General features: G+C 36.1%; 1 protein-coding gene across 1 annotated transcript in view; it reads right to left on the minus strand.

Moving 5' to 3' along the window:
• Positions 1–2,209: 2,209 nt before the first annotated feature.
• The window catches only part of LOC115450076 (somatostatin receptor type 2), a 144,841-nt gene continuing 129,394 nt past the window's right edge, over positions 2,210–17,656 (minus strand). The window contains exons 4-5 of the mRNA XM_030178050.2: positions 5,748–5,789; positions 2,210–3,915 (exon numbers count right to left, since the gene is read on the minus strand). Coding sequence (XP_030033910.1) covers positions 2,635–3,879 — 1,245 coding nt within the window. The 5' untranslated portion in view covers positions 3,880–3,915; positions 5,748–5,789 and the 3' untranslated portion in view covers positions 2,210–2,634. The remainder of the gene's footprint in view (positions 3,916–5,747; positions 5,790–17,656) is intronic.

The raw sequence follows: 17,656 nt of genomic DNA on the forward strand, positions 1-17,656 counted from the left end.
GGTTTATATAGTTGATTTGTGGTCATAAGTTTTGGTATTGAAATTTCATGAGGCTATAAAAATGATTGACTCTCAATTTATTTAGACCACGCTGTACTTACCGTATAGTACCATAAGTGCGTCGACATACCAGGATAAAACCATAATCATGTAACGGGATGAAGAGCTAGATGTCGTCCAAAGCAGTATTTTATATTCAAATAGAAGGCCATTGTATTTTAACTCTTGGGTCTTGCAATAGTTTATGAGTCAGAGAGTATATCAGACTAACCGCTGGTTTCGACTTTGAGGTCCATAAAAAACAGGAGTAAGAAACCAATTAACATTTATTAGCAAGGGTAGAAATATTTTAGATATTAAATTCAACGAACTTAAGCTAAATATAGCTTGTATCTCGAGGCGCTTTAAATTATAAAAACCAGTTAACGCAAGTAAGAAACAATAAAAATGTCACCTATATTTGAACAAAGACATTAACCAAGGACACATAAAAGGTAGCGTAATCAGTGAAGCAATAGGAGTTTAAATAGACGGAATTAACAATAGCCTTAGAAAACGAGTTCCTTTAGAAAGTTTATTAGCGTCTCGAGTGTCATCTTTCAGAGAAAATCTTGAAAGTAGGACCTATTTTGGGAACGACCTTGGTGGTACATGCGTTGGTAGTGCCGATAGTTTTGTTTGCAGAATTAAGTCATCATCATTTCAGCCGAGAATCGTCCACTGTTGGACATAGGCCTCCTCCATTGAGCACCACAAGGACCGGTTTTGGGTCGCCCTCATCCATCGGACTTCGGCAACCCTCACCAGATCGTCGGTCCATCTCGTGGGACTTTCAGCCTTCTGATAAGGCCCATAGTGAGCGATCAGCAGAATTAAGTACTTGTACTGAATTGGCACCACGTTTCAGTAGAACCGATGTGCATTGGCAGCATTACTGTTCTGTTTCGTATTTTTAGTGAGAGTATCTAAGGTATAGTAAATTCTCCTTTTTCTAATTCATCTGTCCAAAACCATTAATGATAATTTTTTTTTTCACAGTATGCTCGAGTTATGGGTAGATACATCAGTTGTTTTATCATTTGTTTGCTTACCTTTTGCTGTTACTGTTTTTGTTAGGTACAACGCATTCGGCACTCCAAATGTAAACAGATTGTGTGATTTTGCGGATTAAAAAGTGTAGTGGCTGTTTTACCGATTACATCTAATCACGTTCCAGAAGTTACTGCGTTTGTATACACTCGCTGAACTCTGCAGAACTGTAGTTTTGATCGGCTTCATATAAATATTTAAGATGATAAGGAAGTATATTGAAAATTCAAAGTTTTTTCACTGTTACTTGAGAGCAGATCTCAAGCTTACCACCAGACAAGAAACCCGTTCGACTACACCATTATTTAAAATAATAAGTTGCTATTAACTGTATCAAAAATTAAGTGATTATGTTCTATAAAAAACTTTATGCCTATTTACCAAAATATTCCCATAAAAAGTGTCTTAATAATTGCCAAGATATAGTTATGTTTTCCTGCAACACATCTCCAATATACCGTTCGATGTCGTGGAGTATAATGCGCAGTAGTAGTAGGTATACTATTTTATTAAACGTCTCGATCAGTTTCGAAGAGCCAGGAAATAGCTCAGTATTTTTAGACGAGTGCTTTCTCGTTGATTTATGTTCGCGATGAGAACCCGTGGATCTTGTTATTTATGGCCCATTTCCTGTGAAATGCGATTTTAATATTCCAGTATTCTGTGTACAGACATTTTAATAGAATATTGAACAAGTGCTTGTATAATGTCGGAAGCAGCAAGACGCTTCACAGTAAATGCTGAGTTTATTACAATGTTTGGAATTGTGTTTAGAAATGGTATTATCGTCATTCGTGTGTTTTCTTTTTCATTGTCAGTGGAAGCGTATACCAAATTTATTGTCAGTTATAAGATTAAATAATGCGAGCATGTCTTTAATTACTTTATTTTCTTGATACGTTTAATGAATGGATGCTAATATAGTGTGTAATAACCTTGATGTTGGATTATAATAATTTAGCAATAGTTATGACGTCTGGTGTCATTGATTATCAACATGTTCCAAAAAGCTGTTTGGATATGAAATTGTCATGAGAGAATAAACCATAATCGTAATTAAGTGCTGAAGCGGCCTACAGACCGGCCGGTCTCAAGGGTACCACTAAATAAAACAACCCAATTGACGAACATAACTTTATTACACTTGACATGACAATGTGAATATTTACACGATATGTACATACTTCCATACAAACCTAACTAAACATAGTGGTATACAAACTTTGATCCTTACGTTCGCTAAGCGATAAAACACTTTACACCTTAGTAAATTCATCGTTACAACCCTATACCGAGTCGACTCGCGCTAATTTGTACAAAATTTAACCTTATTACGTAACACCAGGACGCATTTCACCGTCACACACACTTAACACGGTCGGTACAAAAGTGTCGCAGGCGGCAGTAGTTCGAAAGGCAGGGCTCGCACCTTTCGATCTGCCGCGGCGACGGTTCACTGTCCATCACTTAGTCTATAGACACGATAAGCGTGTCCTCCTCCAGGGCAGCGCACGAAGGCTCGCGACGGCGGCGCGAGGCCCGCACTCAGAGCCGTGAGTGCGAGAGGCCGTTGGGTGCTATCAGGGGCGCCAGGGTCGGCGGCCGCGCCTCCAGTGGCAGCACCTCGCTTGCCGCTACGGACCGCGACGTCAGCGCCGTCGAGGCCTCCGACCGCGATCCACCCACTGCCACCGACAGCCCGCCTCGCGACTCAATCGCTCTGGCTTGCGCACGCGCAGCTCCTCCGCCCCGTTTCCTCGGTATCACGCTGTTCTCCACGTGCAACGTGGCGTTCACATCTTTCCCAGCTGCGCATGTGCACGCTTTTAGAAAACTCTTCTTGAAATTATCTGACAAGAAAGCGTACAGAATCGGATTCATAGCGGAATTGCTGTAACTAAAGCAGGCGGCAACGAGGAACACCGTAATGGTGATTCTGCTCGCGCACTCCGTGGGTGGTGAGTATATCAGCGCCACTTGGAACGCCCAGTATGGCAGCCAACACAACACATACACAGCTATCACAGTTAGCACCAGCTTCGTGACTTTTCTGTGTGAACGTTTCTTCTCTTTGGACTTGTTCTTTGGTCCCACAGTCTTTAGTTTCCGTATGACTAAACAGTAAAAGACGAAAATAAGCGTCAGTGGTGCGGCGAAACCCAGTGCAAAGGAGTACAAGGTGAACGAGGTCTGGCCCTTGTTGAAGTCTCGTTTAGGCCACACGATGTTGCAGGACAGACCATTGTCGGTCGGTATCAGCGTCGTGTACATAAATATTGGGGTCATCACCAGAGCGGAGGCGGTCCAGGCGGCGGCGGAGACGATACGAGATACAAAAGGAGTTCGAAGACGTGGCGCGGCTATTGGATGGCACACAGCGATGTATCTGTCAGCGCTCATGATGCAAAGGAATATGCTGCTCGTGAACTGGTTGATGCCTGTAGATATCATGTAGGCTTTGCACATGAACCGTCCGAATGGCCACGAACGGAGCGACATCGTCACTATGAGGAACGGGATGCCGATCAGGAAGCATTCGTCTGCGATGGCCAGGTTCACGATGTACATGTTGGTAACGGTCTGCATCTTGGAGTAGCGCAGCACCACATAGATAACCAGCGTGTTGCCGAGGAGGCCGACCACGCAGACCAACGCGTACAGGACTTGAGTGACCACGTAGACGATAGGCAGGTTAATGTTGGGGCAGTTCTCAAGGGTGCCATTGTAGGTGCCGTTGTCATCGTAGCTAAAGTTGCCGTGGCCATACATCTCGACGTCTTCGAGCTCCATGACGAACGGAGAAGTAGCTGCACAAGACGAATTTACCTGCGAACAAAAACAATGTTGTGTTTAATGTTTAGTGTACTTGCTGAGACTGACATTGCTGTGCTCGTATCTCTAATGGGAGGGCGGCGTATCAGGTTTCGGCCACGTGTTTTCGTTTGGAGTTTTATCTGTTTATCGTCAGACTAGTCAATTGCCGCGGCGTTTTTTATTTGGGACGAAATTACAGAACAAATATTGGTTTTATTTATTTTTTGACTCTTTATTATACATAAAATCGTATAGGAAAGTAAGTATACAATAGAGACGAGGAACAAACAGGAAGTACAAATGGTGATCTTGTCGCAATCGCTGATTTCTTCCAGCCCACCTTTGGATGGATTTAAATAAATAAGAACGAAACGAGCGGGCGGTCAGTATCGAGTAATAAAAGGGTTTGGAAATTCGATGTACTAAAATAATAAGACATATAACACATATAGCACAAAATAAGTAATAATATAATAAAATAACTACATATTATAATACAGTGTCTATTTGTGTCGATTTTGCGTCCAATATTGGTATTACAGCGACTCCGTCTGTGTATAATACGGGTCATGTGGCATGCAAGGCTTTATTAGTTTTTTTTTCCATACAAACTATACCTCTACTATGATAAAATAGGCATGTGAACACAGATTATATCGGCGGCTTTTTAGCTTTAGCTTTTACCTACAACCTACAGACGAGATTGCGTATTAATGACATAATAATTATATCAATTTCATCGATAATATTGAATCAGAGCTCATTACGTTAATTAGCGTTATATTTTCCAATTACAACGCACTAGTATCAGTCGTGGCTTCGTCCCGAAATAAGTTCATGAGAGAATTAAAAGTTTATAGTCAGAAATGACTTCGATATATTTTATTACGAGTATTTTCAGTATTTCAATAGGTCTTAAGTTTATTTGCCACATACAAACTCACAAACTTCTATATAATGGTTCTTCGAAAGGTTAAGAGCTCTTTAACAGGGTAGATTAAGTATATTAAGTATGATATGCTGATGGGCAAGAATCTGATATATTTTTTGTGCCACGCTAAATCAACTTATTGTTTTATCTCGTAAAGTCACATACTGATATCAACTGCTGCATAATTTGTATCAAGTAACACAGAAGTTCCAAATTCTGTATCAGGAAGAATTTATTTTGTAAATCTAAGCTACCCGTAGCCATAAACTTCGATTCCTTATATAATTTTTACGATCTTCAAAACTGTATCGATTCTTTTGATTATAGGCCTTGATTTAAGATCGACCCTACATTTTATGAACACCTAACCTGATATGACCTTATCGTATTAAAGCAGATATATACTTATGTACATACTAAGCATTATATTTATAGTTTAATTTGTTGAACGACATATGTTAACGGAACTTGTGAAATTTATCTTACAACGTAATCGAGAGAGAGAGAGTTGAGAATGTATCAGAAACGTGACTTATGCTGACTAGTTTTTTCTATTTCATATAATAACCGAGATAGGTGAATATGCATAATTGAGCTCAAATACAACATACATTTAGACTAAAATCGCAACAATCACTAAAAGATTACTCTAAATATATTTAAACTTTAAACCAACCTATTATTGCTTTCTAGAATCAATTTGAGCGAAGTCTAAAAATAATTCTAAATCGGCCTACCGATAACAGAAGCAAATATAAATTTTCGGAATCAATGTTCTACGTAGCCCACCATCATGCAAAAAGGAATGATGGATTGTAGACGATTATTCTTTGTAATGCTTGCGCGGAAATCGAATGAGTTATTGTGGATCGGGCGACCTTGCCCTGCAATACGCACGTCATCGGGTACTTACATTGTGTTTAAACTATTGTTTGCTGAGCCTCTCGTGCGGGATCTGTAACAAAAAAATAAATAAATTGATTTATTTATATAAAAAGATTGATTTATTATATAACACAATTTGTATACGTCATTGAAATATGTTGGGAGAAAATTAAAGTTTGTGTGTAGCCAATGTATTTACTAACAATCGATTTTATAGTTTTAAAGATAATTTGGGTTAACAGGTCCCTCCCTACTCTTTAAGAGATACTAATCTACATATGTAGCATGTAATAATGATTCCTCCAATCTATAACAATAATAATTATAATAATTTATTTATTTTTCATATACAGTCACTGGAAAAACAATGAAATACATAAATATATAACTAATTCATAAGGCAAAATCAAATAGATCAGCAGTCTGTCAAACTAAGCAACAGTATCTTAATCTAGCTATTACCAACCCTTAAGTACAGCTACAGTCCCTCAACAAATAAATCACAATCAAAACAAGGGCCCCAATAACACGTCTCGCGTGAAGCCCCGAGAAACAATGGCTTTAAAATGTCACTTGAATAGGTTATTGTCCTCTGCAAAGCAAATTTGCACGTGTATACTGGAATAGAAACGAGAGTTTAATTATACTGTTTTAAACCGTGTGACTTTGTGGTTTTGTTTTTTAATGTTTTTAATTTCCTTTTTATCGTTTTTTTAATCATGTCGTCGTGGCTTTACCTATGTAAAAGATGGTTCCAAGTTAAAATAGCCAACAGATATATTAAGAGATAACGAAGGATCTTATTAGTAAAATAAATTTTGAAATTGTTACAATAGTTGCGGAGATAAGTGTTCAAACAACAGTCGTGTTCCGTGAGGTCTATAATATTATAAATGTTTGGATGGATGGATGGTTGGCGAGCGTGCAGTTCGATGCCCTGGTGAATACTATAAAAAAACGCCGCACCGTAAACAGTAGTTATACTATGACCCAGGGTTTTGTGGTTATGTAGTTTTGCGCAACAGAGCCCTTGCAATTCGATGTCCACAGATTTTAGATATTATTTCGCAGTTACATTGCGTACTATGTCTCAAAATTCGCAAGCGTCATTCATCGAGATCATTCTTTAATTTTGACTTTATTGTACTTGCACTAGATTAATTGTCACTTTATTGTGCCAGAATAAAAATTACGAGAGTAATATTAAGGCTCGAGTGCGTTAAAGTAGTCTAGACTAATACGCGCGAGAGGTACACGAATATCGCATAAAAATAATCATAACGCGAACACCCTACCACGCCCGTAGCCCTTCGTGGAACTCTCAAGTTACTTTAAAATTCGCTGTTTATTAAGTCCTATATTTAGAAATGGGACCTTTATACGGTTTACATAATGTGATATTTTTAGGTCCTGGGAGTATTATGTACACATATGAATATGTATAGCAAATATCTCACCTTTATCGCCTACAATAGAATAGATTTTGTGAAGATAAAAATAAATTTAGGTAAAATGTACGCAAAGGAGCACTAACCTCACGTAAAATTTAGTATTAGATCCCTTCTAGAAACATCATGACTTATATTATATGGGTTGTTAATACTTATGAGCTTTTTTACGTAAATAAGCCGCAGTCAATCTCTACTGTTAAAAATCAGCTACCGAAAATGACTGCTTCGCCAACATTTATAAAGCGTGTTATAGACGTAGAAAATATATATTTTTGGCCTCCCGTTTCTTCTCTCATGCATTTATCATAAAGGGTCGATGAACCGTAAGTACACGTGGATCGTGTGTCTCTTAATAGATCCCTGAAGGCCACCGTAAAACATATTTATTTAAATGTCAACATTTGCTTGAATATTTGCCGGTATTAGGTTATGTTATAATTGCGTGACTCGCTAACATCCAAGATTTATTTTGACTCCGACTTCATACATTTATGCGAAAGTAATCAGGATTTGGTAAACCATGTAATTTCCAGTCTCGAATAGACATACAATTATGAAGGAGATAGGGGAGGTTCGAGCGAGAAATTGGGTCACCTGATAGCAAAGCAAGTAGCAAATCCTATGTTCTCTGAAACCAAACATAGTTAATTCTTCCAGTCGTGATAAAACAGCATTACTATCTACAAAGCTGCTTGATGCTGTTTTTCTAGAAGGCAAGGGTACAGTAGGGAAGAGTGGTAACTAAGATTGAGTTCTTTATGCAGACAAAACTAACTACCTCTGTAAATGGTTCTACATTGTATAAATGTAAGGCAAGGAACATGGAATTTACGAATTATGCGTAACAAGTAATCTATCTAATAAAACACTTTCTGATATACGCAATCATCGCGATTTCCTTTAAATAAGCATTTTGTTTGTAATAGTATTGATACCAGTACAAATAAACGCGCGTTTTGGTTGCGTTTTAAGAGCGTCTTCTCTGCTAATGATCGTGTGCATTTATCTTCTAATCTCCGGCAATTATATTAAACCCTAATTTGAAACCTTCATTGCAACCAACAACGTGCAAATGTCTCCACATGTTAATACGTTTAGCTACTAGTCGTTTGATTAATCTAAATTGGGAGCTAGTTTAATTGCGTTCCATTTCGCTGATCTGTTTGTTTATCTGCCTAATGGTGTTCTGATTTAGATCCGTGTTTGTTTTATGCATCTGAATGATGAGACGAGCAGCCTCTAAGACTAAACAGCGCTAAATCTTGGAGTTACAATGCATTGTTTGGTAACACAGTAGAGTATCTACACCATGTGAGGTCCGTAGCAAATTTATCAAATGGGCCTTTGAATGGAACTCTTTAACTATATGGATTTTTTTCAGTTGACACTTTTTTAGATTTCAGTACACAAAAAATCTTAATAAATTTCACGAAATTCTAGGGCGCCTAAAGCCTGGCTTCGTGTCATGTCATCCTATCATTACGCTACTTGACGGAACGTTCGTCAGCCTCGGATGTTGATGCGGCTTGCAGACCGAAACCATGCTCAGATAGTTCACCTCGCATAGCTGAAATGTTTGTCATATTTTTGTGCAAACTGCAACTATGTAAATTAAGTTATGTTCCATGTGCTATTTCCTCAACCATGCGAGCTACTTACTTGCTTATTAGTATGCAACCAGCGTCGTAAAAAACCTGGATATACCAGTTGTATCTCTTCGTAGTGCTTCAATGATAGACGTCAAGTTGTTTAAATGTACATTTGTATGTATGCTAATAAATAGTATTTTAATTAAAGATAAGCACACTTCAATAAATTCAAAAACATTCGCGCGGATGCGAAGTTACCAAGAGTTTATTGCTTCAGTTAATTAATATCTAAGAATATAACAGCAGAAAATTAAACTCAAATCGTACCTATTTATTTATTCAAAAGATATAAAGTTGGTTAAAGACAAAATTATTTTGAGATTACAAATTTGAAAGACTACTTTGGATTAGAAAATGAGAATTCATCATGGTAAAGTGGGCTTAGCATGTTAATATATCTACAATACTTTATTGAATAGCATAGTTTATGAATCTATCTATGTGGTATGAAAATACCTACGGAGTACGATGCTCCCGCGCCGCATGGATGTTATATTGATCAATAGTAAATAACCGTTTACGTTAACAATTTCTTGTTTGTGATCCCTACTTACTATTTTGTTTATGACACTATGTATCCACTGAGAATACTCAACCCGTCTCGGGTTACATTCAATTTTGAAGAGTTACATTAATTTACTTGAGTAAAAATAAAAAAATAATAATTACTAGTCGCTGAAGCTAAGCATCGCGTGTTTTGTAATTATTACAGCGTGAATGACGTTCCATTCATGTTAAGGTTCAGGAAAGTGTTAGCATTCAACGGTATACAGATGCTGTGAATGAGAGTTTGGCTCATCAATGGGAGATGCATATAGATAGCCTAATCACGAACTTTATCTTGGCGCTATTCAAAATTTGGATAAGCAATGAAACGACTAAATGAGAGCCGAATCAATCTTAGTGATGTTAAAATTGTAGAGCCCAGTAAAAAGATTGTGGTAACCCCTATTTCGTTACTTTAAGACCCACAGTATATAATAGCCGACAAACAATTTAAGCACTCTAGTACTGAGGAATCTCTTGGTACGTTAGTTTAGCACTAATTGTTCTGGAATTATTCGTGTTTGTGGTCACTAACATTAAGTGATTCTTGGTAATCTACTGGCTAGTTTGCCAGCCTATTCTATAAAAAGTCGCTCGTACTGTGGTACTTCCTATAAAGCACGTATAATCATGTTAACGAATCAGCATAAGGATATAAATCTACGTAAAAAAAATAAATAAATAAAAGCAATTTTCCACAAACACTACAATTTTATCAGATATATTTCATGTAAATTATCATATACGGAACAAAGAGAAGTCTAATAAACAAATCGAGTTTGTGTAACAAAGCGAAGGAAACTCGTGAGTATTCTTTGTGTTTACCGAGAGTAGGTAACACATTTGTATTACTTTTATAATATTACAATGTTTGTATATTACCGTACATGACTTTTACTAACTTTTAAAGTTAGTTGATTAAATGTTATAATATTGAAGTTGTGAATAGCGTAATACAGTAGGGCACACTAATATAAACATTCAAATTACCAACGATTCTAGCTCTGATTCTTAGTTGAAATATATATTTGACGGTGCTTCTCATGACAGTCAACGTCAAGAGTGACACCGTCAGTCACTCTAGCGGAGCGTCGTGTCGACGGTAGCGGGGCCGACTATCTTTACTTGATTTTTGTTGGTACGGAACGGCCAGCGCACCACGTTTGCGATGAATCGCTACAAAACGTGTTAATCAGTGTATCAGTGTTATAATGAGTTCAGATGAAGGCCCTCCTGCGCTTCCATATTATAATAAATATAGTACATGAGAAAATATGTATCTGGTGTTCTCACGACTAAAACTTAGTATTGACACTTCCAAGAGCGAGTCTATACCCGTATTGAGTGTAAATTCCTATCGCAACTCACACTCATACGATTGCCTATAGCGGAAACCGATTCTAGGATCACCGCCTTAATAGCATTGTCGCTAAACAATGAAAGGAAATGGTCTCGCTCGCGCAGTTGTTTGGTCCTACATAGCTGGCCACCTTTTAACATATTTCTAGTTTACAAATTCATTTATCATGAATATGACTTACATGGATCATAACAATTCGATAAGAAAAAAATATCAAGAATATCTTATTTGCAAAATATATTGTAATAATATTATATTAATTCATTAATTCTAATCTGACAATTCACGGAACAGAGCTTATTAAAAAGTAGACAGAGATCTACTTATTTCTATACTTTGATATTTTATTCTCAGAATATTTTATTGGAATTATCAGCATGGATTAGCAGGCACAAAGGACGAAGACAATATTTTAAATTATATATTGCACGATTTTAAGAACGTAACTAATATTTGAAAACTCTGCAAACCCTATCGAATGCGTGTTACTTTGATGTTCGCTTTCAGACTGCAAAAGATGGAAAAAAATTCTCATATTTTACTTTGGGAATATTTTGATATTCCTATGATCGAATTTATAGATTGAATTTACATGAGAAGTCAGCTGTGAGCGTCTTCTCGATTACCAAATAGGTTTCTACTTCGTGCAATATTGGATACACTTTTTGCTCTCGTGCAAAAGTATATGAAACGTATCTCTCGTTAATCTGTATAAGCATTTCTAGATGAGAGTTCAAGCTATTTTTTGATCCACACAATTATTTATTTACTGTTGGTAGTAAGTTGACTGGCAAACGCAGCTTTGGACTTCGGCATGCAAGGTGGACAGACCACATGGTATAGGTCGCAGGAGAACGTTGGATGCAAGCCGCTTTCAACAGGTCCGTCTGGAAATTATATTGGCCTATGTGGTTGTTGATGATGAATAAGTTAGTTAGGTATTGAAAACACTTACAAAATTTATATATTAGAACTTATGGAACATAATAAAACAAATAATTGAACATAATAAATTATCTTAACTATAATTCTAAAAAATAGTTTCATGTTATTATAAACTTTTACGGGTTTGTCAAACTGGTGATCTAGATCTGTATGTCGAGCGTGCATAATAATTAACGAATAAAAGGCTGATTACCAATTCCTACGAATTAGTGGCCAGCGATGGAACAGTATAATAATATCACTCGGCTTAATACGTTATATAAAAGAAAGTTGTGTTAGTTACACTATTTATAACTTAAGAACGGCTGAACCGATGTGGCTGAAAATTGGTAGGGAGCTTAGAACAAGGAGACGGACATAAGATACTTTTTATTCTGTTCCCACGGGAAGGGGACGTGACATACGATGTGGTATTACAAAACGAAATTTGGTATGGAGATAGTTTAAGACCCTGGGAAGGCTGTAGGCTACTATCCCGGGAAAATATATAGCTGGACTTTTATCCCGGAAAACACATTCACGCGGGGGAAACCGCGAGCAAAAGATAGTTGTTTAATAAAAAACATTGTCCATAAATTTATAATTTGAATAACAAAAGCTTCGAAAACTGTTGTAAGTTACAAAAAATACCCCATCTCCTGTGGGATAGCAGTAGTAGTAAGAAAAGGATTATTTGAAGCACCTCTATCTATTCTTCAGGGATCCAAACCCGTTATTAATTTTTGACTTTACGACGGAGCTTCATTATTTTTTTAGGTCGCTATCTTATAATAAAAATATCTTAAAAACCCTTTTGGCTATGGGCTGATAAATCATTTTTACGAGTTTCAACTGAGTTAAATTTAAGGAGGCAAGTTGATTGAGAGATAAGGTAACCGCAACCCGGCACAAAGTGTAAATCAGGCTGATTAGGGAGCCCAAAATTATTAGACTCTAAACGAGAAAGATTGCGTTTTCGTGAGTCAGTGCCAAAAGGAGTTCCAAGGGTGATATTTGAATTTTGATTAATGGCCCCTTTTATCTTCAGTAATGTTATAAAATTTGTGTTTGTTTGTTCATTTAATCCCTAGATTACTGAATCGAATATAAAATTCGTTCGCTAATATAAAATTATTCTGTTGGCATAACGGGCTACGGATTAATTCAAAACCTGTTATTTATATATTGATTTAATTGCTATCCGTTGCAGACCTCGATCAAAAGCAATTTTTATAATGTAAGGAAGAATACAGTTTACTCATATAGAGTGTCACGGTCACACCTAATCATTTTACAGCACATAGACAAGGCGAGCAAACCGCCAATCGTAAGCGTTGTGACTGCCCAATAACAATCTGTCATCTAATCTTTGAACAATCTGTAATATGGTAGAATTTAGATCAAAATATTATAGTGGGTAAAAGTATCTAAATACGATACGAAGTTATGAATGAGTGTCCCTCAACAACAACTGTCGTTTAATTGACCCCTTGCTGCGTTTAATAGCACAATTAATAAACGTTATTGTAACAAAAACATTATTTATTATGACAACAATAAAACATACCACACACTTGTACTTGTATACTATTTTGCTGAAGAGAATGTAATATCAATTTAATACCAAAGTGTATGCTTGAATTGGAAACATCTTACTAAATAAATATTTCCATATACTAACATTATTTATCGCATAGGTCTACCTCTTCCCTAAATTGAAGAGCGTGGAATTGCCGTCGGGTGAAAATTCTGATGTCGCAGCGAACATCACATAAATCGTAAAGGGCACGCGTCGTATTTGGCACAACGTCCTAGAAGTTAGGACACGCGTGAACACCTATAAACGAAACGTTACATTTAATTATATGTACTGGCTTTCACCTCAATTCGGATTCCGCGAATTGTAAACTCCTAATGTCGGAGTTTATTGTTACCTCGTAACCTACAAAATGACCGAATGGATGTTGGCTTCTCAGTCTATTACAAAATAAATCAATATATTTGTAAGGAACTGATGCGTTTAATAATATCAGCCCTGTATTATATACTTGCCCACTGCTGAGCACGGGCCTCCTCTACTACTGAGAGGGATTAGGCCTTAGTCCACCACGCTGGCCTAGTGCGGATTGGTAGACTTCACACACTTTCGAATTTCCTACAGAGAACTTCTCAGATGTGCAGGTTTCCTCACGATGTTTTCCTTCACCGTTAAAGCGAACGATAAATTCACAAAGATGCGTTTAACAAAGTTAGAAATTAAAAACTGATAATTGATAAATATTAATGATACTATTTTTTTTTATACTGACACTTCAAACTGCGCCACTGCACCTGATGGTAAGTGGAGCGGGGTTCAATAGAATATTCACTGACGATGTATGATTGCCCCTTTGCAGTCGACTCAATTATACCAGCCTGTTGTAACACTAACCAGATATACACAGGCTGATCCCAGAACATGACACTTACTTGGGTCACTATGGCGGGTTTTAACACTGTGTACGGTGGTCCCTATTCGGCCGGATATAAAATATATCCTACCATTAGCAAACTGTTGCAAATAAATAAAACGTACAAATTGTTATCCCATTTTATGCAGGTTAGTTTTACTGATACATATTTCAAATACTGAAAAGATAAAAATAATATGCTTAGCACATAATTACATCACGATATTCAATGATCAATTTTCTACATTATACAAATATTCTAAATAAGATCCTGTTAATCAAATATCGGTTTTTATTTTGTTGTTCATTAGATAAGTTGTCACGTGGCCATTTAATTGAAGTAACTGGAGTAGCCTCCCGGGAGATATCGTATGGCCTGTACCAAATCCATCAGATTGGGCCACTTCTCTCGAATTGCCTTCCAACAAATGTAATCGAATATTTATCTCTACCTTTACGGTCTGTTTTAAGACTATTGCTCACATAATAGTAACTTCTTCATAAATTTTCAATACATGTTAGATATTTCGTATGCGAAAGTTATTCTAGATAGTCTATTTTTGTTGTCAAGTCGCCAAGTGACATAGTAGTCAGTGTAACTACTGGACATAATATGACTTAACATCTCATGTTTCAGGATGGCGAGCGCAGTGGAATACCAAACAGCTTTGTAATTCAAGGTGTTGGATGGTGTTTCTACTGTTTATGGGCGGTCGTATCTCTTACCATCAGGCGAACGGTAAACTCGTCTCATTATTCAAAGCAATAAAAAACTGTGTTGGCCTGGGAAATTCCAATTTATAAAGTATAATAGTGTAATAACTGGTTGTTATGAGAATTAGGGCCTGACAAGTTTTAAGTCAATTTTATTTGAAGCTTATCCTATTAAACAACTATTGTAGATGGTATTTATTTTAATACCATTTATTTGGGAGTATAAATTAGAATGATACTTTTGTGTTTGGTCGGCTAATACATTTATGTGTCGAATAGCATTTACTCAGAACTTGTGAAGTTGGCACATAATGTTTAATATCTCATGATAAGGGTTTTAATATTACATATCGACCTATCCGAAGAATAAAGTTACTTCTGCAAAAACTCAACTTTACAGGAGAGCGATTTAAAGATTGTCATCAACAATTTTTGATATAATATTTTTCTTATTGGTACTAGGAAATTGATTCTTTTACCAAACTTGTAAAACATTATTTTGCATTGATTTTCAGCAAAACATTAAATTTTAAACCTGTATTTTGGATTTTAGGAGGTTCTATGTGCATGAGTAACTATTTTTTACGGAAGTGTCTAGGGCGTATAAACATCTGTAGCCTTATTTCTGGGAGAAGCGATAGTAACATGGAAACATGTAACTTTGTTCTGTGTAGATACTGATTGCTTAGCTAAAGTTTTACAGTTTTATGTGACAAAAGGTTAAGCATTTATCGAATAAAAGGTGTTTTTCAAAGTATACAAATTTATAAAAAAATAAACAACTTCATATTTATATATTGGTACTCAAATAACTTCTCGTTTTGAAAAAAAAAAACAAAGAACAAGTGAAGTCTTTGACAAATTATTATGGTACTTTCAAAAGTCCGTTGACATAATAACACAATAGTTATACTCCTTATTGATAGTCACGTAAAACATAATAAAATTATAAAAATATTAACCACTTTATTGGTGCATAAGCTTGCATACTTAAACTATTATAGGCCATAGCTAAATCGTGTTTTCACATACTTCTCAAGTTAAGTGTATTAATATAATTTCAACAACGCAATCATTACCTCTACATAGAAAAAAATATTACACTATACTAAATAACTATAATAATACTAAATGATCCGAGAGACGTTATCCCGTTTTAATTATGAATTTGCAGAGCGCATTCTGTCAATCGCTGAAATAAACGTTTCCTAAATTTTCTTACGTTCCGCTCAACTTCCTTAATTTTTTTTCCTAAGATCCTTCTTCAGACAATAACAAACACAACAAAAAAAAAATTTGTGAAATCAGTCCAGCCGTTCACGCGTGATGGCGTGACCAAGGGAAATAGGGATTCATTTTTATATATATATAGATCATATTCATCAACATATTAAAGTTTTCATTCGATCAATGTTTAAGAACCAATAAGAACAAGAAAATACAAAAAAAAATAATGTAATTAAATGTACTCTAGTTAAAAAATTAAATAATAAAAATAAATTACTCATATTCACTACCGCTCAAAATGTTATCATTATTACATAATTCTCTTTAATTAATACTGTCATTAATTGTCATATGAGGCTGCGATCAGAAGCAGTCTTCGTATTGGGAAGGTATAATTCACCCATCAACTAAACTAATGAAATCTTTATATTCGTCTTTAGATAATTTATTTTGCTTTTTATACGCTATCTCTAAAGTTGGTTAGGAAGAAACGGCATTACGCCGTGTTTTTGAGTATAGCGAAATAGTTTTTCAATTTCGCTATGTTCATATTATTCATACAATAACTTATTAAGCTCTGATATTTTCAGGTCAAAGAAATAATTTGATGTCATGTTTAGGACTTTATAAGGATCTCCTCCACATTTAGCCTATTGAATAAACTGACGCCATTCGTCAAAATTGTAAATAGCTTTTTTTTCAGCTTCTTGTTCTATCGAGGCATGCATATATACCGCTGTCTCCTTCGTTCTGCGTGTGGCCTTTTCAAGAAATCTATGTTTTATAGGCACGTAATTTTTTTTGGCACAGTAGATATAAAGAAAGAACACAAAACGGTTTCTGTTTTGCCCGCCGCAATTGTCCGACCAAAACCGAAATTCGTTAACACCTACTATAACATTTTGCTCTATGAATTCGAGCAAACAACGACCTACTTCATTTGCACCTCTCTTAGCCTTTGTTTCGTCCTTTTTTCTCCCCATGTCAAAAATTGTGAATTTAAAACAAAACAGTTTATTTATAATGAAATACGCTGACCTGGCCATGTGGACATGATAAGACTTTTTGGAAATCAAAAACAGCGATTGAAATTAAACCATTAGATTGAGTAGCGTCACGTTTGTCGAGATCTTTTAACCTACGAGCTTCATTTTTATCGCACAATTGATTGCAATTGATTCTCTGGACTCGGACACATGCTTCAGTTGGGCCGAAACATCTGTCCAAACCTTAGACATGGCTCGTTAAATATTTTCAGCCCCTTCTGGTAGGGGCAATGTCGTAAAATCTTGAAAATTGTCTACACTACCTCCTGAAACATAAATAAATGAAGCATGAGACCAAACCACTGCCCGCTGATTGATCTGGCAAAGAATGACCATGCTGGTGATTCCCCTTTTAAGCCTTTTAATATTATAACCATGGGGGCATAGTTGTAGCCTGCTTTCAGTGACGCACTACAATAAAATAATATTTTTAACAAGAACGGTAATTATTAATACAAAAAATATATAAATTATTTGATTTTTCCGTAAAATTTACTTGAAAAAGGGTGTATCTAATTATATCGTCCCAAGAATAAAGCTACATATTTACACATAGACCACATGATATCC

Source organism: Manduca sexta, chromosome 17, assembly GCF_014839805.1.
Source record: "Manduca sexta isolate Smith_Timp_Sample1 chromosome 17, JHU_Msex_v1.0, whole genome shotgun sequence".
NCBI classification, from domain to species: domain Eukaryota; kingdom Metazoa; phylum Arthropoda; class Insecta; order Lepidoptera; family Sphingidae; genus Manduca; species Manduca sexta.